The 25,450-nt window shown below is 39.0% G+C and overlaps 1 protein-coding gene across 1 annotated transcript in view; it reads left to right on the top strand.

Moving 5' to 3' along the window:
* The window catches only part of LOC135714979 (scavenger receptor class B member 1-like), a 67,957-nt gene extending 43,436 nt beyond the window's left edge, over positions 1-24,521 (top strand). Inside the window, exons 4-5 of the mRNA XM_065238384.1 lie at positions 10,574-10,699; positions 23,802-24,521. Coding sequence (XP_065094456.1) covers positions 10,574-10,699; positions 23,802-24,116 — 441 coding nt within the window. The 3' untranslated portion in view covers positions 24,117-24,521. The remainder of the gene's footprint in view (positions 1-10,573; positions 10,700-23,801) is intronic.
* The last annotated feature ends 929 nt before the right edge of the window (positions 24,522-25,450 follow it).

Genomic DNA, 25,450 nt, shown 5'->3' with positions numbered 1-25,450 from the left:
CAGCAAGAACATGATGCCATGTTCATTCTATAATTGTGTAGAGCATCTTCAATATATTAATTTAGTGCTTCCAGCGAGAAGTCCGCCGCGTTTAAACGCTTCCGCAAACACGGTAAAGTCGGGGACTTCGAGCGGTACACCGACCTCGAGAAAACTTTAAAGAGCTTGATTAAAGCCAAAAAACGCGGTTACTGGCGTCGGTTCGTCGATGGTTTGTCACGAGAGACTTCCATGAGAACGCTCTGGAATGTCGGCAGGAGAATGCGAAACGCGTCATCACCGGTCAACGAAGACAAGGAGTACTCAGACAGTTGGATATTCAGCTTCGCGCGGAAAATATGCCCGGATTCGGTGTCGGTTCAAACCAACGTTCGTGATCGTCCGTCGGGTAGTAACGAAATAGATTCCCCGTTTTCGATGGAGGAATTCTCACTTGCTCTCCTTTCATGTAACAACTCATCTCCAGGAATGGATAGAATCAAGTTCAACTTGCTCAAAAATCTCCCAGACGTCGCGAAAAGACGCTTGTTGAACTTATTCAATCAATTCTGGAGCACAACATTGTTCCGGATAATTGAAGGCAAGTAAGAGTTATCGCTATTCGAAAACCCGGTAAACCCACGTCGGATTATAACTCGTACCGTCCCATCGCGATGCTGTCCTGTATACGGAAATTGTTGGAGAAAATGATTCTTTTTCGTCTAGACAAATGGGTAGAGTCGAATGGTTTACTTTCAGATACGCAATTTGGATTTCGGGAACGAGCGACTGTCTTGCGTTGCTTTCAACTGAAATTCAACTGGCCTATGCGCCTATGGACATTAAGGGGGCTTTTGATTCTGTTTGTATCGATGTCCTTTCGGATAAACTCCACGATAGTGGGCTTTCACCAATTATGAACAACTATTTGAGCAACTAGTTGTCTGAGAAATATATGAGCTTCTCTCATGGAAACTCGACAACTTCACGAATTAGTTACATGGGTCTCCCCCAGGGCTCATGTTTAAGCCCCCTTCTTTATAATTTTAATGTAAAAGACATTGATGGTTGTCTTGATGAAAATTGCTTGCTAAGGCAGCTTGCAGATGACGGCGTTGTGTCCGTTATAGGGCCAAGTGCACCGGACCTGCAAGGACCATTGCAAGATACCTTAGACAATTTGTCTACTTGGGCTATGAAGCTGGGTATCGAATTTTCTCTGGAGAAAACTGAGTTGGTTGTTTTTTTCTAGGAAGCATCATCCTGCACAGTTACAGCTTCAACTAAAGGGTAGAACAGTCACTCAAAGTATATCTTTCAAGTATTTAGGTGTCTGCTTCGATTCCAAATGCACATGGGGAAAACATATTGCGTATCTGAAACAAAAATGCCAGCAAAGGATTAATTTTCTTCGTACAATTACCGGAACTTGGTGGGAAGCACACCCGGAAGATCTGATCAGGTTGTACCGCACAACCATCCTTTCGGTTTTAGAGTACGGCAGCTTTTGCTTCCCATCCGCAGCAAAAACACACATCCTTAAGCTGCAACGGATTCATGAGTACATGACGCTGGAGGTTGGTCCTTCTTCATTAATCTCTAATCGTGATTGCTTTCAAGCCTTCTATAGTTCCTCTGTAAATTTTAATCGGACCATGATGCAAGAAATCCTTGGAATACCAGATCACCATCGGTCGATGGTTGTTCCCTCAATTTTTGCAATCAAGTACCACCATGTAAGTAACGATAAAAGATTTTTCACAGATGGGTCAACCATAAATGCTTCCACTGGATTTGGTGTATTTAATCAATTTCATAGCGCCTCCTATAAACTGCAGAAACCATGCTCCGTATACGTTGCGGAACTCGCAGCTATATTTTACGCAGTAGAGTGAATTGCCTAACTACGTTCTGACCATTATTTCATTTTTACGGATAGTTAGCTCATTGGAGGCTATTCGTTAAATGAGACCGATGAAGCACTCCTCGTATTTCCTGCCTGAAATACGATCTAAACTGAGTGCTTTATCTAACTGCTCCTATACTATCACCTTAGCTTGGGTCCCATCTCATTGCTCAATTCCGGGCAATGAGAAAGCGGACTCGTTGGCTAAGGTGGTCAAATCGCCTTCAACGAATTTTTCTCCATTGCTCGTCAGCAAGTCATCATCAGTTGGCAACAAAAATGGAATGATGGTGAATTGGGAAGATGGTTACATTCTATTCTCCCACAGGTGTCGAACAAACCATGGTTCAAAGGGTTGGACATTAGCCGCGACTTTATACGCGTTATATCAAGGCTTATGTCCAATCACTGCTCGTTAGACTCGCACTTCTATCGAATTGGGCTCTCAGGCAGCAATTTATGTGCGTGTGGCAGTGGTTATCACGATATCGAGCATGTTGTTTGGTCATGTACCTTACACCGTGTTGCCAGATCTGAGTTATCCACATCCCTCAGGGCCCGACGAAAACAACCCGCGATACCCGTTAGAGATGTCTTGACGAGCCGAGACCTCGACTATTTGAATTTAATTTGTTTAATAAATGTTTTTAAAACGGATAGATTTGAGGATTTAGTAGTTAGTGTCATCTTGTGTTCCCTCAACTTGTTAGCTGCCCATCGGTATACCCCCGTTTTGTCTTTTTCATCAGAGTGTCGCCTAGTTCGAGATGAAGAGCACACTGCTCTCCAAACCTTGTGTTCACAATCCCTACCCTGCCATCCATTTGTTACAATTTGTTACCCCTCGAGATAGCCGCGAGTAATCGGCCCCCGCTTTACTAACGTTAGTTGTAAGTAATTTTGTTATCTAAACAATGAATATCGACTCCGCAAAGCTACAGCAAATGAGCCTGGAAAAATAAACAAATTATTAAAAAAAAAATCTTCATCATGTCAAGCATTTTATGTTGCCCCACATTTTTACACCCTAATGGGGCATGTCGAATTGAGTACAAGGGGCCAAGTTGAAATGGTGGATATCCCATTATCAGTATAAGAAATCACGTTAATATGTTGGAGGGTAGCCAATAAACAGCGATGAGTGCCCTTAAAACAACTACAGAATAAAAGTATTATTTTTACCTTAGAAAAGAGGGGTTGAGTTATCTTAAGTAGAGAAAATCAATATTTCACAATCAAACTAAATCCATCGGTTAATTTATCGGTTCAAAAGCACATTAAGCTTGGTTTTAACGGTATAAAGAAATATTTGGCTGAAAAAGCTATTTTGCCTCAAAATGTATTGTTAAGAGACTCGGTTCGATGTATTCTAATACTTTTCTATTGTATTGTAAACCCAAACACACCGTTGGTCCCCGGTTTATGAGTTGATGGGTCGAAAGGTATGATCCGGGTGAGGGAGCTGCCTCCCTGGCGTCAGTAGCATTGATGCTCAGCACGGAAAACAAACCAAGTAAAAAAAAATATTATAATGTATGGTAATTTCAGTATCATTTCATTGTTAAATTGCTGCATGGATTACCCATTGCGTTCATTGGAGGATACTTATGTTTCCATCAGGGGTTGATAAAGTACTCGAATAACAACAGTTCATTATAACACAATTATTAACAGAGCTAGAAACATGCTTGGTTTCATAAAACGTTTCTGTTATAACTTTCATGATCCGTAAACGATAAAAACATTGTACATTGCTTATGTAAGGTCGATATTAGAATATTGCATCATAGTTTGGTCTCCTTTTTCAAGCACACGCGAAGAAAGCATAGAGTCCGTTCAAAAGCAGTTCCCGAGCAGAGAATGAAAACAAAATGTAAACTATATTTGATATTTTGATACAAACGTTCGTGATAACATATTTTGCCTACCGTGTGGTTGAGTTCCCGAGCAGGAGAAAATAACTAATGAATACCTAATTCTGATCTGATACCATAATTTGGTATTGACCAGCATGACATAAGAGGTAAAATACCAAAGAAAAATACCAAAAAATTACTTGCAAAATACTTTGTGAATACCAAAAATTGATATTTGGATACCAAAAGAATACCTAGGTGGTATTGTGTTGGTATTGCATTATCATAATTTGGTATTGGAGTGGTATTGTGGGAACATTTTTTTGGTATTATTGTTTGGTATTTTACCTCTTATGTCAGGCTCATCCATACCAATTTAAGGTATCGAGATATTCGTTCCTGCTCGGGTTAACAGTAATCATAACAAAAAGGAGATCTAAATGGTATGTGAAGGATATTAAAAAGATAAAAAATCATGTTTTCTTGATAACTACTCTATGTTTGCTTTTTGATATCAGTAATTTCGTTAATAATAAACAAAATAAGTAATCAATATGTTATTATAGCTATGGTAGGAAAATAAAATATAAAACTTAATTAGTTATTATTTTGGTATCATGATATCAAATTTAGTAATCTGAATGTTTTGAAATTTTTTTTTCTTGATTTGTTTGCCGTGCTGAGCACCAATTCTACCGACGCCAGGGAGGCAGCTCTCACACTTGGACCCTACCTATCGACCCATCAAGTCATAGACCGGGGACCAATGGTTTTACTTCCCTTCCGAAGAAAGGCGTGATCAGAGATGTTATGCCTCAGAACATCCCGGCGGCGCCGACTAGGATTGAACCCAGGCCTGCTGGGGTGAGAGGTAATCACGCTTACCACTACACCACCAGCGCCAATGATAACAAGATTCAAAATTCTAAAATGTTATCAATAAGTTTTTATATATTCAAAATAAAAACAAACCTAAATTTTAATCAGTTCTATCGATATCTATCTTATACACTCCGGTGGCAAAAACGTCATCCACCAACATTTTGCTTGAAGCCAAAGTCATTGGTTCTTTGGCTCGATTATCTGCCAATCTAAGACAGCTGATGCAAAAATTGAGAATTATGCTCCGTCCACATAGATGTTCGATTTGTTGCGCGGCAAAATAATCGTGATAAATGTTCAACAAGCGCGTACATGTAGGAATTAAATATGTATCTTATTTTTTTTTAAATTAGGCAAGCTTATCATGAAAAATTTAAGTTTAATCAATGATTATTAACATAAGATTGTTTTAACGCATAAATGTCGTCAATGCATATATCATAAAAACTATAGGCTACAGTGCTGACACCACGAATGGTGGTGGTTTCAGCAACCCTCCTTCTTGGCAGAAGATTTATCTTATGTATATCGATTAGTAAAGTAAATTCGCAGGTAGATTAATATCAATAAATGTTGTAAAATATAACTGTAAAAATCATAATTGTCTTTGTGATGTTTATAAATAAACCATTAAGCATCCTGAAGACTCGCAAGAAAAAATGTAGATTTTAGTGATAAATGTGCATGCTCTTTTCAGAAAATAACGAATTTAGTTTTTAATGATATATTTTAGAAACATATAATTAATATCAAAATATTAATTTTGAAATTTAAAAAAAAAAGTATATCAAAATATGTGAAAAATATGATTTTAAAAACATAATTTGATATCATTTTGATATTATTTTGATATCCAACTTTGCTCGGGTTTCTATTGTATGCACTTCGCAAGTTAGGTTCGACTGTATTTCCTCTACCATCTGCATGCTCATAAAAATCCAAACATTAAAAGAGCGTCGTGAATTTGCTATAATTTCATTGTAAAGGATATCGTATCATATCGCATTGATTCAATAGAACTATTGTCATCCTTAACTGATACACACCTTCTAGGCATTTACGAAATAGAAATATATTTGCTACAAATCGTCATCGTACGAATTATGCCAAATTTGGACCCTTGAACCAAATGATGGACACATATAATAAGCACTGCGATAACATTAACTTTACAATGGATCTTGGATCTTGGATTTTTTGGATCTAAACTATAGTTTAATATTTTTTCATGATAGAAGACGCTGTAACTTTTCGTGTTACTTTATGATTTTTCTAGAGAGCCATAATTTTCAATTTTGAAAAACCGTTTCAGCCTACCCCGGTGTACCTTCTCAAATTACTCCATATTAAGTAAAAAATATACGTAAGGAGGAAGCTCGTCACATGATGTTTAAGTTCAATTGCTAGTAATGTAGAGTTTTGACTTTCTTAGATATTTTTTTTATTGTATCGTTCATCGTTTAAATGAAATAAGATAAAATCGTGAGATTGTTACTACAAATTACATCGCTTATTATGAATCATAATAAACGATAATGGATTTAGCACGCTTTGTCCGAAGTGACTTTCATGAATATCTGTTTTTTTATTCACTAAATGTTAGTTTGGGGTGCTCATATGGGGTATGGGGAGATGTTAGCTCTTCAGAGCCATAACCCGTATGGACAAATATGATAAAATTGAATAATTCAAATTTCCCTCAACAGATTATTTTAAAATGAACCGATTTAGGAAGGTGAGAATCCAAACTAATTTTTGGCGAAATTTTTGATGTATATGAAAATAGATTGATCCACCATTTCAGACACATACTCCATGCCACACTATATATTACATACGTTTTCAACACTGTCAGTTTTCACATAGGTACTTTCACTCGCGTTTACTAAACTCATGCTTACGTTTTTGGGTCGTTCTCGTTCATGCAATCGTACCACAAATGCTTTCCTGACCTACTTCTCTCCGTTGCATTTCGGTTTGCTCAATCTCACTGCGTCCTAGCAAGAAGTACGGTCGACTTGTTTCGCGCTCCGTTGTTTTGAAAGTTTCCTCGGTATTCGTTTGACATAAATTATCAGTTTTTTTTCTCACTAAGTGACTCCTGGCATAGTTCCCGGTAAATTGATCGAAAAGTGAGTTTTTTTAGTAGAAAGTGTCATTTTCGGAAAGATTAATCCGTGCTATTGGTAATTCGCAAACCAATTTGGGCATCATCGTTGCGTGGTCACGCATACGCATACGCTCACGTATCATCATCATCGAGTGTGAGCACCCGTTTCTACATCTACATCGTTCATCAATCATCGTGCGCCTGTGTGCGCTGAGTACCGAGCCTCTATCAAGTGCACCACAACAAAGGTCATCCACGCCGGCGCCGGTGGTGTAGTGGTAAGCGTGACTGCTTTCTATCACCCCGATGGGTCTGGGTTCAATCCCAGCCGAGGTCGGTGGGATTTTTCTGAGGCATAAAAATCTCTGGTCACGTCTTCCTTCGGAAGGGAAGTAAAGCCGTTGGTCCCGGCCCATGTGTGTTGAATGGGTGCGATATCCTACGCAGGTGTGGAAGCTGCCTTCCTGCACATTCGATTGCCTTCAATGGATGGCAATCGATGTCCGTCGGTGATTGGCACTAGATTGCGGAACAGAGACCGACGTTAAATGAAGAAAAGAAAAGGTCATCCACGCTGCGCATCCCTTCCAGCCATCTGTGTGAATGCCTACACATATAACGCTCGGTGGTAGTAGTATAGGATTATCAGATATTTTTTTGTTTTTTCTTGTTTCTTTTACTCCCCCATTAGTTAAATTTTCATTTTGTATTTCTGTGTTTGTAGTGTTTTCTGCGTATTGTGTCTGTGCGAGTTTAAACATCAGTTCAGTGGGAGAGTGTTTTGCGCTCCCACTAGTAGAACAAAATGGATGTTTTGTCGGAAGACGACATGGATGACCATTCATCTCAGAAAAATGATGATGTCATCCCTGGTTCGTCGTCTCAGTCTGTCAATGGGCAGGCTGAGAAAAGCACCAGATTGCGGGCCTACCCGAATGACTCGACTGGCCCATGGGTTGCCTATTTTCAGCCCAAAAACAAACCCTTGAATGTTGTTCAGATATCTGATGATCTGACAAAGCGATTCTCTGCCGTGACCGAAATAACGAAGGTTAGGCACAACAAACTTCGTGTGACCATCACCAACCTGAAACAGGCCGATGAAATTGCTGTTTCCCAGTTTTTCACACTTTCATAGAGTGTATATTCCAGCCTCTGATGTGGAGATCGAAGGCGTGGTCACTGAGGCGAGCCTGAACCCCGAGATACTGGAAAAGCAAGCGGTTGGCCAATTCAAGAACCCCTTGCCTCCTCCGGTAAAGATACTGCCGTTCATAGAATGAAGTCTGTATCGCTCAGCGAGGGTAAAAAGAGTTTTACCCCCACAGACTCGTTTCAGGTGACCTTTTCTGAATCTGCCCTTCCTCAATACATCGAGCTGAGAAAACTTCGTCTTCCTGTGCGGTTGTTTGTACCTCGGGTCAAGAACTGCCAGAATTTTAAGCGGTTGGGACATACGGCCTCCCACTGCGGCAACAAGGCACGCTGCTCCACATGCGGGGAGAAGCATGAGGATGGCGCCTGCCCAGCTACTGCACCAAAATGCGTGTACTGCAACGGAACTCTTCCTCATGCTCTCTCGTCGTGCCCGGCATACAAACAGCTTAAGGAACGTTCCAGGCGGTCTTTTGCAGAAATGCTTAAGATAGCCACACCATCGACCAATGACAAAAATCCCTTTTCTCTTTTGTCAGATGACGAGACTGACTGTGACTTAGCTGAGGAGGGAACTTCTTTCCGTTTTTCTGCACGGAAACGAAAACGCATCTGTTCGTGGAAAGTTGACAATCAAGGACCCCATATCAGCTTGCCCAAATCAAGGAGTGGTGGAAAAAAGGAGACTTCTACTCCTCCTGGATTCCGCAGAACTGACTATACCCAGGATTTTCCTCCTCTTCCGGGGACATCCAAAACCCTTGATGCCCCAATTTTACACAAACCCCTTCTTCATCTGGGTTGTTCTCATTTGATGACATTGTGAACGATATTCTCAAATACCTCAACATTTCTGATCCTCTGAAAAGCATTGTACTCACATTGCTTCCCACTGTGAAATCCTTCTTGAAGTCAAATGGCCCCTTCTTGCAGCTATCATCTCCTTCGATGGATAATTTTCCAAACGAGGTCGGGGGTTTGTTCACTGTTCTACAGTGGAATTGTCGAAGCCTTATTCCGAAATTAGATTCGTTCAAGTATTTTGTCCATAACAATAATTGCGATGCATTAACCCTCTGTGAAACATGGCTCTCTTCAGAAATTGATCTCCCTTTTTATGATTTTAACATTATTCGATTGGATCGTGAGGATTCACGTGGAGGAGGGGTACTTTTGGGGATCAAAAAGTGCCATTCCTTCTATAGAGTGAAGCTTCCCGGATTCCCCGGTATTGAAGCTGTCGCATGTCAGGCTACCATTAAATGTAAGAGCCTTTGTATTGCTTCTGTATATATTGCTCCTAGAGTCTCTGTTAATCGTAAACAACTTTTCGACATATGTGCGGTAGTTCCCACTCCATGGTTGATCATTGGAGATATTAACTCCCACGGTACAGGCTGGGGGGAGCTGTACGATGATAACCGTTCTACTTTGATTTATGATCTCTGCGACAACTTCAACATGACAGTACTTAACAATGGAGAAGTAACACGTTTGGCTGGTCCATCCTCGAATGGTAGCAGATTAGACCTCACTTTTTGCTCCAATTCACTATCGTGGGATTGCACTTGGCATGTAATCCAGGGTCCGCACGGTAGTGATCATCTGCCGATCAAAATCTCGATTGCCAGTGGGTTCAACTCGTCAGAATCCGTTAACGTCGCGTATGATCTAACCCGTAACATCGATTGGACTAAGTTCCAATCCACGATAGACGATACAGTATCGTCAGTGGAAGAGCTTCCGCCGTTGGAGGAATATAATTTCCTCTTTAATCTCATCGTCGACAGCGCACTTCAAGCTCAAACACGACCGGTGCCACGATCGTCAATTCGTAAGAAAACACCATCGCTCTGGTGGGATCAACAATGCACGGAGGTTTACCGTAAAAAGTCCGACGCGTATAAACTTTTTCGGAAACGCGGAACACGCGAGCATTGCCACGATCGTCAATTCGTAAGAAAACACCATCGCTCTGGTGGGATCAACAATGCACGGAGGTTTACCGTAAAAAGTCCGACGCGTATAAACTTTTTCGGAAACGCGGAACACGCGAGCATTCCGACGCATACACATCTCTTGAACGCGAACTCAAGAGTCTCATCACGGCCAAAAAACGGGGTTACTGGCGGCAGTTTGTAGACGGCCCATCGCGATGCTGTCGTGCATTCGGAAATTGATGGAGAAAATGATCCTTTTTCGCCTCGACAAATGGGCTGAGACGAACCACCTTCTTTCAGCTACTTGGTTTCCGTAGGGGTAAGGGAACGAACGACTGTCTCGCGTTGCTTTCCTCGGAAATTCAGTTGGCTTTTGCTAAGAAAGAGCAAATGGCTTCTGTGTTCTTGGATATCAAGGGGGTTTTTGATTCAGTTCTTTCAGAGAAACTCCACGTTTGTGGATTGTCTCCATTGTCTGCAAAAAGATTAATGTAGCAAAATCGTAAAACACGTCGCAAGTCATTAATATAAATACATAATAAATAACAGGGCCTAGAAATTGTTTCAAAAGCGCGTTTAAGATCCAAAAATCAACAAAAATCGTATTTTTACACTCCATGTTATTTTTCCACTTCGTTAATACCAAATTCAACGTGGTTTCACAAGAGTAGGGGGTTGTAATGTTGAACACGTTAACAAATCCTTAAAAAAATAAAATTAATATGTTTTAATGTTTTAATTTTAGATGTCCGGTTTGCCGCTGAAACTCTCGGTAAAGTTCCAAATCAACATGGCAATGGGAGATATAACGAATATGGCAGAATGTGAGCGGTTTTCGAATGTAGTTATACCTACTTTATGGTTTGAAATAGTAAGTATTTTTTTGACAATACAGACCGCAATCTGAATGAGCAATATTTGCTTTGTTTTATGAACCACGGGGTTTTTGAAAGAAAAACTTATAATTAAATAATCATTGGTTAGAGGCTAAAAATTGAAATGTTCTATCGGGGAGTCAAGAACAATTTTTATTTTTTCTTATTCTTTAGTGTAAATCCCACCCAAAAACTAAATTTTGAGTTCATTTATTATTCATATTATTATTGGTTCATATGGTGGAATGCGGTCCAAATCAATTTGCGAAGGGCATTTAAAAAGATTTGTTTTTGGACGGATTCTATGCGTTCCATACTACAGTATTCCAGAATAGATCTTACGTATGTAATATATAATAATTTAATAGTGTATGGGTCTTAAAAATTAAAGCCGAACCTCTTAATGAAGCCCAACATACTATTTGCTTTCGTTATGATTGTATTATAATGTTCTATAAAGCTTAAAAATATTTCAAAAAGAGGTGTTTCTATTTTTCTGCTAAATACAATTGCGTTGCATTTTTTTACATTGAGTTGGAGCAGACTTTCACTACACGAAGTGTTGAATAAGTTGATTTCATTCTGGAATTCTTCTGTGTCGCTAGAATTAATTATTTCCATGGGGAGCTGCATGTCGTCTGCATATATAAGAACTTTTATTTTTTTAAGTATGTTTGAAATGTCGTTTACGCACAAAATAAAAAGAATTTGACCTAAATGAGAATCCTGGGACACCACAGAGGTGACTGAAATAGGTTCTGAAAGTTTATTCTGAAAACGAACTATTTGTTTGCGTTGCGTTGAGTATTTTTTTTCCTTTGGTTTGTTTTTTCCGTCGATCTTGTTTTCCGTGCTGAGCACCAATGCTACCGACGTGCCAGGAAGGCAGCTCCCACACCTGGACCCTACCTATCGACCCATCAACTCATGAACCGGGGACCAACGGCTTTACTTCCCATCCGAAGGAAGGCGTGATCAGAGATGTTATGCCTCAGAACATCCCGGCGGCGCCGACTGGGATTGAACCCAGGCCTTCTGGGGTGAGAGGTAATCACGCTTACCACTACACCACCGGCGCCGTTAAAACATCCATGCCTTAAGTATGATTGGAGCCAATTCAGAAGTCTAGATTCCATTCCTATTTTTTGCAATTTAAAGAGTAATAATGGTATGTCGATTCGGTCAAATGCTTTACTGAAGTCATTATAAAAAGCTTCCACGTGCTTGTCATTGTCAATTGCGTTAAGAATGAAGGTTACAAATTCAAGAAGATTAGAGGTAGCTAAACGACCTTGCTGTTTGTTTGTAATTTGATTATTTACTTGCTGAAATTTTTTGTCGTTTACGATTGATTAAAAAAGTTTTGGGATTCAAGAGATAATGGCAATAATTACGGATGTCAGATTTCTTATCTGATTTGAAAATAGGCACCAAATGAGACAATTTCCAAATTTCAGGGAATTTCTTATTTTTCAGAGACTTATTGCAAATGCGTTCTAAAGGAAGGGTTATTTGTTCTGAAAGCTTCTTCAAGAATACAGGTGCAATTCCGTCAATGATGCGTCCAATTTTTTTGTGCATGAGGACTTCATGTTGAAATATTTGATTGACAGGTATGTTGACTTCGGGAATGAATTGCAAAGAAGTCGCGGTCGCGGTCTTTTTCAGAAAATGTGGTGTATACTTCCTGAAAAAAAATTTGCAAAGCGACTGCAAAATTGTAGGTGAAAAACCTACGTTTACATCAAAAGGCATTCGTGACGGAAAATTATTACTTTTCAATTTCGTTTTTACATAATTGACAAAGTTCTTAGGACATGATTTGACTTCATTTTCGAGTTTATGATTATACTCTTCATGTGCAATGTTAATGGCTGTGTTGACTGGTTGCATATGTTATGAGTGTTGTAAATTTATGCTAGTGCTTTCCTTTTTGTATAATTTGTGTGCTTTCTGCTTTTTGTTCTTCAAATGTTTTAGTTGTGGATTGAACCACACTGGCAGTTCGTTATTTTGTGTTTGCCTTCTTCTTTTTATTGGTTAGATTGGTTAAATTAGGTTACGAATAATTGAATGAAATATGCCAGCTTCAGTGTGGACATTTCCTTCAATACTTATTATGTTTTGCCAATTTATTGTACATAGTCTGCGTTTGGCTTTTTCGTAATTTGCTTTATGATATTCCGGCACTTCCTCGTACTCCCAGTCGCTGGGGGAAGAAGTTTTTTGTATGAAGATTGAATATTCAATTGCTGAGTGAAACACTTAATTTTCCATAAAGTTTATAATGATGCATACACACAGAAGTCTTCAGTACAGTTTGTAAATAAATGGTCTATATATGCATTTTGCTCATTTTTTACAAGGCTAATTTGATGTAGACCTAAATATGAGATTTTATCAAAGAGAAATTGTAATGTTTCGTCTTCACCTACGATTGGAAGTACAAATGATTCGTTTTCAATGTCTGCGATAAAGTCTGCATAGCGTTGATGGAAGTCGCCATAAATATGCTACTTCTTATTAAAAAAAACTGTTTGTTCGCATGTTCTGGTGGGAAATACACAGAAGTAAAAATGTGTGTTTCACCAGCAATAAGTGCTCTGGCGCATACATGTTCAAATTTGGTGCTCTTAGTAGTTTGTATTTCTTCGGAAGTAAAGTCTGCATTGATAGCAATGCCAATGGCAACACCACCTCCAGACTTTTTCTTACAAAGATGTAGATTTCGGTCGTGCCGGAATACATTGAAATTGTTTCTAAAAATTTCTTCGCTTCTTACGCTTTCGTCCCAGCTAGTTTCAGTTCCAAGAATAACATTGAAATATAAAGATAATTTTTTTGTTGAGTTTCTTTCATTTTGGCTGAGCTTTTCATGTGATTGAAATTTTGGCAATACAGCAGGATTTCAGTTCCATTCTGTTGAGAAGGCGAAAAAGTTTTTGGGAGATTATTGCATTTATATTTTCTTCTGAAAGTGTCCGAATAGTGTTGTCGTTTAATGAAAAGGTTCCTTCCGAAGTGTGCGTCAATGCTGTAGTGCTGCAGTCGTTGTGTGCGTTCACTAGACAAGAACGCACGGTGTGATTCCAGGTCTGCCAAGGCGTCAATGCGTGGGATTCCAAGTTCTTCGTGGACGTCCAGGAAGATTTCGCGCAAAAGTTTGTTTGTCCGTCCTTCGGCTGCTAGCATTAAAGTTGAACTTGTTTTCGTTATTCCGCGGACACATACTGAAGGCGGTTGGTTATGCAGGAAAGACAGATAAAGCAACGTTGCTAGAACTATTCCATAGCCGCACGCAATATTTGAACAAAGTCAGACGCACACTTTTTGCCTGTAGATTTGAAAACATACTTCAAATCTCCACGTACATCGTACGGGTTAGGCAAAGAGTGTGCGTTTGACTTGCACTCATTTTCAACTTCTAATCAATTTTACATACTGCCGTACTCTAACGGAACTATCTAACGAACCCCCTTCTAAGATCATTTTCTAACTAATAACTTAACACCCTAAAGCTTCATGTTAGATTGTATTTCCAACCAACTATGAAATATATGTTAGGCTCTCCACGTGTCACGTTTAGAAATGTATATCAACAGCTTTGTATGTAAGGTATGGTTTATTGGTATTTAATACGTTAACAAATAAAACAGCAGAGAAAAGTTTATGTTCCATTTAATCCCATTAATTAATTTTGGTATCTATGAAAGATACGTATTTCGACAACAAAGTTCTACATCAGTGTAATTCCCATGAATGACACTGAGGAAGACTGCACATTGTAGTCGAAATACGTATCTGTCATAGATAACAAAATTAAATAAGTGGAATTAAATGGAAGATAACTTTTTTTCTGTATACTTGAAGCATTCCGCTAACAACCCAATTTTATTACTTCACGTTAAACACCCTTAGATAAAGGCACAGCTACAAATCAAGACCATGATGGAGGTGACTGGTTTTGATTCCCGATTCGGTCCAGGAATTTTTCAGGTTGAAAAATTTCTCGACTTCCGCATACAGTATGAATGTACTTGCCACACAATTATACTAATATAAAACATGGTACAGCCATCGAAAGCTTTGAATTAATAACTGTGGAAGTGCATCAATAACAATAAGTTTGAGTACGCAATAAGCTAATATGCGATAAACAATAAGCTTGAAATGCGAGGAAGAAAAATACTTCCAGGTAAAATTTGACTTCTTGTCTCGTAATCCGAATTCGATTGCGATTTTCCAAATAAAATTATACTTTGCTTCTCGTAATAAAAATCTTTTTTTTTGTTTTTTTTTTATTATAGTCACTTTAACACTCTTGGTCATTCGTGACTTGTCCGGGGTGAGATTTGAACTAGTGACTTTGGCGTGAGAGGTAAGAATATTAACCACTACGCCGGGGTCGCCCCCCAATCAAAATTCGATTGCGCATGTTCAAGAAAAATTTGACTTCGCGTCTCGTAATGCGAATTTGATTTCATTTTTCCAATAAAAATGTGGCTTTGCGTCTTGTAATCCAAATTCGATTTCACTTTTCGAAGAAAAAAATGAGTTCGCTTCTTGTAATCCAAATTCGATTGGGCTTTTCTTGATGATTTTTTTTGCAAAGTATAGTAGACATCAACTACTCGAGACTACTCACAACAACAGCACTTCCCAAATCTTTTTACATACATTACAATTATGGCGCGATAGGAACGTTAAGCATAATAACAAAATAAAAAGAACGTAAGTACACAAGTAAAGTTTGTCAGAGTTTGGTTCAAGGTCTAGGAAATTCTTCAATCGAAGATCGCACTCAGTTGATTTCAAATTCGGCCGAACTTCTGGGAAAGTCGGTTTTACCTAGTAGCAATTTTGCCGCAAATACTGCCTGGCTAACTGTTCGCCTTTGTTACTGTATGCTGTTGAAAACGTGTAGTCAATGATTTTAACAACTGTGTTATGTTTTGCAACAAATATTTTTTTTAAGAATCAGTATTTCAATACATGATTTCATGAACAGGAATTATTTGTGAAACCTCCAGATGAAAACAGGCACAATACGTTACCTGGAAAAGCGTTCGAGGGAAAGTTATCGTTGTTTTTCTACAAGTGGGCATTTACCCCAGGGGTGCATTACTTACATAGAGGAAATGTCTCTAATGTTGGCCTATGGATCTAAGATTGGGCCCGCCCCGTAACGTGGGTAGATCACCTTTTCGTGGTACGTTACGGGATGTAAGATCTACCACCGAAGCCTAGTCCTGACTACTTCAAACTAGGGGAACAGGATTTTTCAGTAATCAAAGGAACACATCTTAGTCCTTGTTACTATTACGGCTTTGTCCACCGAGGATGATCTTGAAACAAGGAAAAAATGTGTTAGTTGTCTTCATCTATGTGATTCCTAATCTTGTATTCGTTGTTTCCTAGATACTAGACTAGGGTTCTGATGCATGGTCATTATTGGTTACCTTCATTTTGTTGCTAAGGAATCCAATTTTGACTGACAAAGGGGCGCGCCTTTGGAGGGTGTTTCAACACTCCGAAGAGTGTAAATAGCGGGACCTTTTAATTAGAGTCGGATCCTTGCGATAAATGCAAGAGTGGCAACTGTAAAAAAAAATCGAATACTTCATCATTTTTCAATAGTGATGGAGTAATACGAAATGCACTAATCTAAGGTCACGGGATTTACTACAATAGATCAATATACTGGTCGCAGTAGTGTTAGGTCCCGATCAGAGGAAAAAAAAAAGAAAAAAATTGGGCCCATCGCTAAAAATATGCTATTTATCAATTTTATATAGATGGGACGGTACTAATGGGTATTTTTGGTCGCTATTAAAAATTTATTCGATTGCTGAATTTATGTATGGGCCCAAATTAGGGGCATTTAGGCCGACATTACATCCATTTCCCCTACTATACATTATTTCTATTCTGCTTTAGCTTAAGTTTTATTTGCTGCTTGTACAAAGTGATGTCAATAGTTCCACAATGCAAATTTATTCGATTGATTGAGCTATTTTTTGCATAGTTTGTTCTGCACGATTTTTCATAAAAAAAATTCCGTGTTCTAAGATGTCGACAAGGTGAGTAAAAATTTAATTTTGCCAAAATTTCTGCCGAATCTGTGCCCAATGAAATAATGTCGGCGCTCTTCAAGTGTTCAGTTAGGTTCAAGCTTTTGCCGAAACCAGACGTATCTAAAGCATTCGGAATATCTTTTTATTTCTCTCGCGCGCGCACCTCGGTGTGTGAAAATCGTATTCGCGTCAGTATTGTCTGACGAAAAGTTTCGCAATTTGCAAACGTGACTATGGCTTCAGTGCGTCCTCGTGATTCAAGGTCGACTTCTCAAATTTTCCCAAACGTCCGTCGTTTGAAGAAATCCACACGTTTGTGCATAAGACTCTTGGACTGACCGTGGAACATGTCGTTCGTTTGCAAATGAATCATGCACAAAACTGTGCGCATGTGAAGTGCCGTGATCTACAATGTGCTCAGGATGTTGTTGAGCAGCATCATGAAAAACATGAACTCGAGGTCAACAAGACGAAGATGAAGGTGCGCCTGTTCATGGATGACGGTGGCATCGAAGTCAAGATCCATGATTTATCCGAAAACGTTCGGAATGAGGAAATTGTTGTTTTTCTGAACCAGTTTGGAGACGTGAAGGCAATCAAGGATGTGGTCTGGGGTGAAAACTTTGCACTCAAAGGAATTCCAACAGGTGTGCGTATCGTGAAAATGGCACTAAAGCGCCACATCAAATCCTTCGTAACCATTCAAGGGGAGCCAACGTTGGTTACCTATCGTAACCAACTCCAAACGTGCCGTCATTGCGCAAATCCGTCTCACCAAGGCTCTACTTGTGTGGAGAACAAAAAGCTGTTGGGAAAAAAGGTTGATCTCAACAATCGATTGATCCAAGCAGCACAGTCCAACAATACCCAAGCAAACGACAATCCATCAACTAGTTTTGCCCATGTAGTAGGAAGCAACAAGAGTTCCGCACCAACACTGTTGCCCAAGTTCGTATCTCTGGGCCCGGTGCGATCACCATCGATTGGAACTGCTCCAGACACCAACAATGCCTCTACACCTCACTCATCTGCTCAACCCGTCGACGACACCACCACAAGCAACGATCACAGCAACGAACAACTGGCTGCGGAAGGACGTGAGGATGAAAGCGGAATTGCCCCACAGGAGAAGTCTACACCAAGTACTCCACATGAGCCGGCCCCTAAGCCTAAAAAACAACAACATGCTGAAACTACAACGAGTTCAGTGAGTACCTTCAAAGTCCAATCCAAAGTATCCAATCCAAGTAATATCTCGATGTTGATTTCCGACAGTGAAAGTTGTGATTCGTCCCGTGAAAACGGATCATTTCAAACAGTTAAACGTTCTAAACGTACAAAAAAACAAAAACTAGACAATTCAAATTAACCCCCGAAACCACCAGCAGCCAAAACAATCCTACAGCTAATCCCGAGTAGACCGCGGGTAAACGGTCACCCACTCTCTAACAAAATGAATATAACACCCTAAGTGAAATGAATAACTCTCCTCTTAGCTACAATATTGGATGTATCAATATTAGTGCTATGTCTAATGTAAATAAAATTCAGTCCTTGTGTACATTTATTCGTTTGATGGATTTTGAAATCATTCTTTTACAAGAAGTCGAAAATCTCCATATGTCCATACCAGGCTTTAATGTGATCACAAACGTCGATAACTCAAAAAGAGGTACTGCCATAGCCCTCAAACCTCACGTACCTATTTCCAATATTCAGCGCAGCCTCGACAGTCGAATTCTCACCGTAACTGTTGACAATTCTATAACTATTTGCAATGTTTATGCTCAATCAGGCACTTTAAATGCGTCCACTCGTGAGTTCCTCTTCAGACACACTCCCCCTCACTACTTACAAAACTCTCCGTCCCATCTAGTGCTAGCTGGGGATTTCAACTGTGTTGTATCGACCAAAGATGCAACCGGGTCCAATAATTACAGTCTAGCCCTCAAACAACGTATAGATAATCTCCAGCTGTGCGATAGTTGGGACATTCTCCATAAAAACCAAATTGCATTTAGCTTCGTCCGCCTTAATTGTGCTTCGCGTATAGATAGAATTTATGTATCCCCTGCCCTTGTTCCGCATCTTCGCACGTCTGAGTATCTCGTTACACCCTTTTCAGACCATAAAGCATACAAAGTGAGATGCTGCCTTCCAGATCTAGGTAAAACACACGGCCGTGGTTTCTGGTCGATTCGCCCACATGTCCTGACTACCGAAAACCTTGAAGAGTATGAGGTTCAATGGAATCGATGGCTCAGAGAAAGAAGAAATTATGGCAGCTGGATGACATGGTGGATCGAATGTGCCAAGCCGAGAACTCTAAGCTTTTTCAAATGGAAGACCAATCTTGCATTTCGAGGATTTCATGCTAGCAATGAATTACTGTACTGCAAGCTTCGTGAAGCGTATGAAAATTTGTACCAAAATTCGCAAGGAATATCCGAAGTAAACAAAATCAAAGCTCAGATGCTTCGTCTACAAAGCAATTTCTCAAAAGCTTTTGTACGAATTAATGACAAATATATTGCAGGGGAGAAAATTTCCGCTTTCCAGCTTGGGGACCGTCTTCAGCGTCGAAATAAAAGTGCAATACATAGAATACGGCAAGGGAACCATCACTTTACAAGTTCTGTTGAAGTCGAAAGACACGTCTGTCAATATTTTCAGGAACTTTACTCTTCTGAAAATTTGCCAGATAATACAAATTTTCCAAGTAATCGTGTTATTCCTGAGAATTCTGCATCAAACATGCAAGCTATGGACGAAATTACCACCCAAGAAAAATTCTTTGTTATTAAATCCAGCGCTTCAAGAAAATCTCCTGGATGCGACGGCCTGCCAAAAGAAATTTATATGAAAACCTTCGAAATCATTCACTGCCAGCTAAATCTCATCATCAATGAAGCATGCGTGGCAACATAATGAAGAAATTCATGGATGGCGTAATATTTCTCTGTAAAAAAAAGGTGACGATGATACAATCAAAGGCTATAGGCCCATATCACTGTTGAACTTTGATAATAAAATTCTTGCGCGCATTTTAAAGCAAAGAATGGAAAAAGTTATGATGGAGAACAATATATTAAGCCCAAATCAGAAATGTTCCAACTCCAAAAGAAACATCTTCGAAGCTGTATGTGCTATTAAGGATAGAATTGCGGAAATAAACTGCAAAAAAAAAGAACTGGAAGGCTCATCTCTTTTGACTTAGATCACGCCTTTGACCGCGTAAATGTAAATTTTCTTTTGGTTGTGATGCGGAGCATGCGATTCAACTCTGACTTTGTGTCTCTCGTCCAAAATATTATGTCCATGTCTCATTCTCGTGTACTTGTGAATGGAAATCTAACAATCGAGCTCCCCATCCAACGCTCAGTCCGTCAAGGTGACACTCTGAGTATGCACCTTTTCGTCCTTTACCTTCACCCTCTCCTAGAAAAACTCACTTCCATCTGCAACAACCCCCTAGAACTCGTTGTAGCTTATGCGGACGACATATCCATAATTGTGATGGACGAAACAAAACTGGATACAATCAAGAAGACGTTTATGGACTTTGGAACTGTCTCGGGAGCTGTCTTGAATTTTACTAAAACAACATCTATCATCGTAGGAAGACATCGCAATATCAGACGTGACTGCGGCTGGCTCGCTGCGCATGAATCGGTCAAAATCCTAGGCGTTGTATACTTCAACTCTCTGAAACGCATCATTGATTACAATTGGGGAGACGTTATTCGAAAATCATCTCAACTTATGTGGCTTTTCAAACCTCGAGTTCTCAGCGTTCACCAAAAGGTCATCCTTGTAAACACGTTCATCACTTCGAGATTGTGGTTCATGGCGTCAGTCCTCAGCATTTCCAACCAGGCAGTGGCCAGAATGACATCTCAAATTAGATCGTTCATTTGGGGGCGATATCCTTGTAGAGTAGCAATGGAACAATTAACTCTTCCTGTGGAAAAAGGTGGACTCAATCTTCACCTTCCGATGCTTAAGTGTAAAGCATTGCTGCTAAATACTTTTGGTGTTTTAAGTGAACTACGATAAAAGTTTTCGATACTACTTGCAGAAGGATTCCTTGACACATTTTCGGGGATGTAAGGTAACTCCTTGGTAATTCTTTTCAGGCATGGATACAATGCAGGGATTCCGTTGACGTTGGGTGGGTTTGCCATCTGCGTAACGAAAGATGATGCAAAAGGAGTTTGTACTTGGCACATCACAAATCGATTGAATTAATGGAAGAAAATCCTAACGTTCAATGGACTAAAGTTTGGCGAAACATACGGCATAGAACCCTATCAGCAGAAGAGAAGTCATCGTATTACCTATTGGTAAATAACAAAATCCCGCACGCGGCCATGTTCTACAGGCAGAATCGAACGGATAGTGAAATATGTGCTCATTGCCAGAATGCAGTCGAAGACCTTGAACATAAGCTCTTTACATGCAGGCGTGTACGCCATCTGTGGGATTATCTTCGTTCAAAATTGGAGCAAATTTTAAACCGAAGAGTAACCTTGCAAATGTTTTTGATACCTGAATTTAAGAGTGCGAACAGAAATTTGAAAAACAAGGCTCTAAAATGTTTATCGTTTATGTAAAATTTGTTTTAGATGTCAACAGTAGTTTTACAATAGAAGCGCTGGATTTTAATCTATGTTGTAACTGTCTCTAGATGCTAAGATGAAATAGTTCTAAATAAACGTGTTAAAAAAAGTGTTTGTATATTAATGAACATGCAGCGCGCTTCATAAGATGGTAATGGCAATGCAGTCCAATTAAATTTACGTAAAGCATATAAAATGCCTAGCCTAGCCTAGCCTAGCCTAGCCTAGTAATTATAACTGAATCTTTTAATGAAGGCTAGCATTCTGTTTGCTTCAGCATATTATAATTTTATATTATAGAGAGTAGAAAGCGAGCAAGGACAACTTTGATGAAGGTACAAATCGGGTTGATCATCTCTCTTTACCAAACTCCTTTGTTGGAGAGGGATGATGGTAAGGGGTATCTCCCGCCCCGCGCCACCACTGGCAAAAAGAGATGATCACCGATTTGCTCATGTACCGACGATGTGTTTGAAACAGTTCTATCAATTGTACCGCACTCATGTCGTTATCAGAAGGGATGCAAGGGTCCTTGCTTGCTTTTTACTCTCTATATACAATTTTCATACTGTCGTACTCTTACGGAACTATCAGCTCTATACTTTCATCTATCGTATAAAAATTACCACCTGTTATTTGAAATTGGCATCTTCAACTATGATAATTTCTATCAAGCGAATACCATGAAAACTTCCAAATTAACGGAGCACTAAACTAGTCGACCGTACTTCTTGCTACGATGCAGTGGAATTTCATTAACTGATAAGCATCCATATAACTGTCCTGCAAATTAAAGATGACATTTATTTGAAAATTGGCTGTCAAACATACAGTGCTCAGAGGACAATTTAAGGATAGGATGACTTCCAAATGCTTTAGATTAGATTTGTGATTCAATTGTTTACATTTCCATACCGTTCCGATTCAAATTTCGGACGATTCAAATTTCGGACACTTTCATTTTTAATTAAATATTACATGCAGTTAGAAACAAAGTAATAATGTTAGATGATCGTGGAGGGCACTACACACTTGAAAATTTCATATAAATTTAAATCTTTTTAGATGTACTCAAAAGAAGCGGCTTAATTGACCTAAATTTACGTCTTTTCTTAAATTTACGCGAACCACAAACTGAAGACATATTTTTACATTTCGTGACGTAAATTTCTGTCACTGGTGCTCATTTTTACTGATTTTGATAATTTTTCAAAATCCTGCAATTTTCCATCTTTTAGACATAATTTAGTGTGGATTCTCAAGCTATTTGGTGTTGCAAATGGTTTGGTTCTCCGGCAATTCAACGGGCAAAAAATAGGCTCTCCTGTGGATATGTGGTGCATTGCATGCTTAGTGATTGATTTAAAATCGTTTATTTTGACACTACAGGATATTATCGGACATTCGTATAAAATTTCATTTTGCCATTCAATATGGCGCTACCTCAAGAGCTGTCGATATGCCACAAATGTCTTAAATATCACTTCACATCCGAACGCGCACTTAAAGACTTGTGAATTCCTATGCAGCCGGATATGTTGTTTTATAAAAAGTGGAATTCGCGCAGTCCAAACCACATATATTGCACCGGACACTCATTTTCTTCAATACCGTACCGTAACGCGATAAAACTGTGGAGTGCGTTGCCGATGACGATCGAAGCTTTACTTACTGCGTTCAGGTGCGTAGTCACCAAGGTTAGGCATCATGTAATTTTACATCTATTCGGACATAAAAATCTGTCACGAATTTACTTTTCAGTTTCGGTCATGCCATTTTAGGTTTTTTGACACCTAATTTTAAAAGCATGACATATTTTTCAGAAGTTGATGTGATATTCAGTCATAAGACGCTATTTCACATCTAGATGTGTTTATTATTAATTGTCGACCTTTATTTTTTTGAAGTGCGTCTATGTGCACATAAAATTAAGCCGTTTATCGAATTACATGACAAGAAAATTAGATCATACTTCAATTCAAGCTCGTGTAATTTTCAGTTTTTTTAGAATGTAGTCAAAAAAATTTAAAATTTACAAGACATGTGGATCATATTCGACCGAGATAATCAACTTTTAAAAGTGTCCGAAATTCGAGTTTAAGTGTCCGAAATTTGAATCGGCACGGTATTGAATAGTCATGAACAGCTGTTCATCATGGATACAAAAATCACTTGTTGGTAGAGGAAACTTCCTCCACCACGAAATAGACAATCTTCGGTTTCCATGCTTTACCAAGTTCATACCAGCTCTGATAGCGATGACTATGTTTCCACCTTATTTGTCACCTCAGATCAGCAAATGACATTCGATAGAATTATTTACCTAATCATTTTTGATGAATTTAATAATAAATCAGTTTGTTTTTTTAGTGAATTAACCATTTTATTTTCAAATCTATTTTCAGACGATGGTCCAACTACCGAAGGCACTGAGGAATCGGTTTCTGTTTTACCTCTATTACCTCAGAATATTTGACCGAATTGTATATTATGCACTATTCATAGGAGGATCATTGCTCCTATTGTTTTCTGTGCTACGTGTATCAGTCTCCATATCAGCGATGTTCTCAACATCTCACCGTATATCTACTGTACGGAAAAATCATATAAGCTCCGACATCAATAGCCAAGGGAACCGCAGAAATTCTATTCTGAAGAACAATACATCAAAGCTAGAATCAGGATCAGAACAAGAACGAGAGCAATTTCTTCTTCGATAACGAGGGAATGAAACATTTCTTATTTATTACTTAGAGTTAAGTTTCAAATGTATATTACTTTAACCGTCATGCGCGTGATGCAATACCCGGGATCCCAGCTCCCAGTTGAATAAGATGGGGAAGAAACAAAAACAAAAAAAATCTAAACGCACATAAGAGTTAAATAAACAATAACTCGAAAATGACTCGAAAATATAAATATGATAAAATGTTTTATTTGAATTTGTGTTTGTATTTATTAAATAAATTAAACCTTTGTGTCAGTTACAAATGCATTATACGTTACTCAGACATATATCCATATAAGTTTATGCAAATTATATTTTTAAGTTTTTAAAGCGTTTTAATATATAGTTTTGAAAAATACCAGCTACCCACTAGGGTGGAGGCTAGATCCCTCCCTGGAGAGGTGTAATCCCTTATTCTATCAAATTATTTAATTGGAGTCGGAGTCGAAGAAAAAGTACGGACTCCGACTGCTATGAACAATAATTTGAACTAGAGCGTGCATTTTTTTTTTTGACTCATAAAAAATCAACTTATCATAACAACTAACATGACTCGTAACTTGGTTAACTGTTGATTTCGATGTAACAAATTTCTTCATTATAACTTTATGGTTCCGAAGTTTATATTTTATTATTTTTTAAAGTTTCAAATGATGCAGATCTATAAATATTGTACGTTATACAGTGCACAAAAGAATGACAGCCAATGTGATTATTTTGCAGCGCTTAGTGGGATACAAGTAAGTGAGAGCGAACAATCAGATTTATATAATAATAATAATAATAATAATAATAATAATATATTTATATTATTACCAAGAAATGTCTGAAAATTTTGATTACATATAATAATTGACCAAGGGGTGGTCACTCTACACACTTGTTTTGCGCCAACTTTTTTCTCAGTGTACCTCAGTGTGCCGCAGTTGTACCGGCAGTGTCAAGAAGTCATTGAACTGACTTTTGATTGCTTGTGAATAATGCCTTGTTTGGCAACCCGGTATTTTAACAGCTTTTATTTTTGTTTTGTTTTTCAATGTTTTCAAAAACGACACGGACTCCAGTTGGGACTACACACTGGATGCATCCGTCTCCAAGGATGCCTGCAACGGACGAGCTCCGTTGCTACACGATCCTTCCATCTTTGGCGGAAGGCCGACACCGCACAACGAACGCCAATCATTAGTCAACCAAACCTTCTGGGAGCCGGCGGAGGAAATGGATTTGCACCAAATTTTTCACCGCCCGAGTATCATCCGTCGGAAAACTGGAAACCAGCACCGGCCAAAACACACGTCGGACTGATAAAGGACGCACCGCTGACCC

This window comes from Ochlerotatus camptorhynchus, unplaced genomic scaffold (assembly GCF_037179485.1).
Source record: "Ochlerotatus camptorhynchus isolate MF236.1 unplaced genomic scaffold, CSIRO-AGI_Acam_v1.1 ptg000770l, whole genome shotgun sequence".
NCBI lineage: Eukaryota > Metazoa > Arthropoda > Insecta > Diptera > Culicidae > Ochlerotatus > Ochlerotatus camptorhynchus.
The sequence above is the reverse complement of the archived record's forward strand: the minus strand, read 5'-3'. Positions and strand labels throughout refer to the sequence as shown.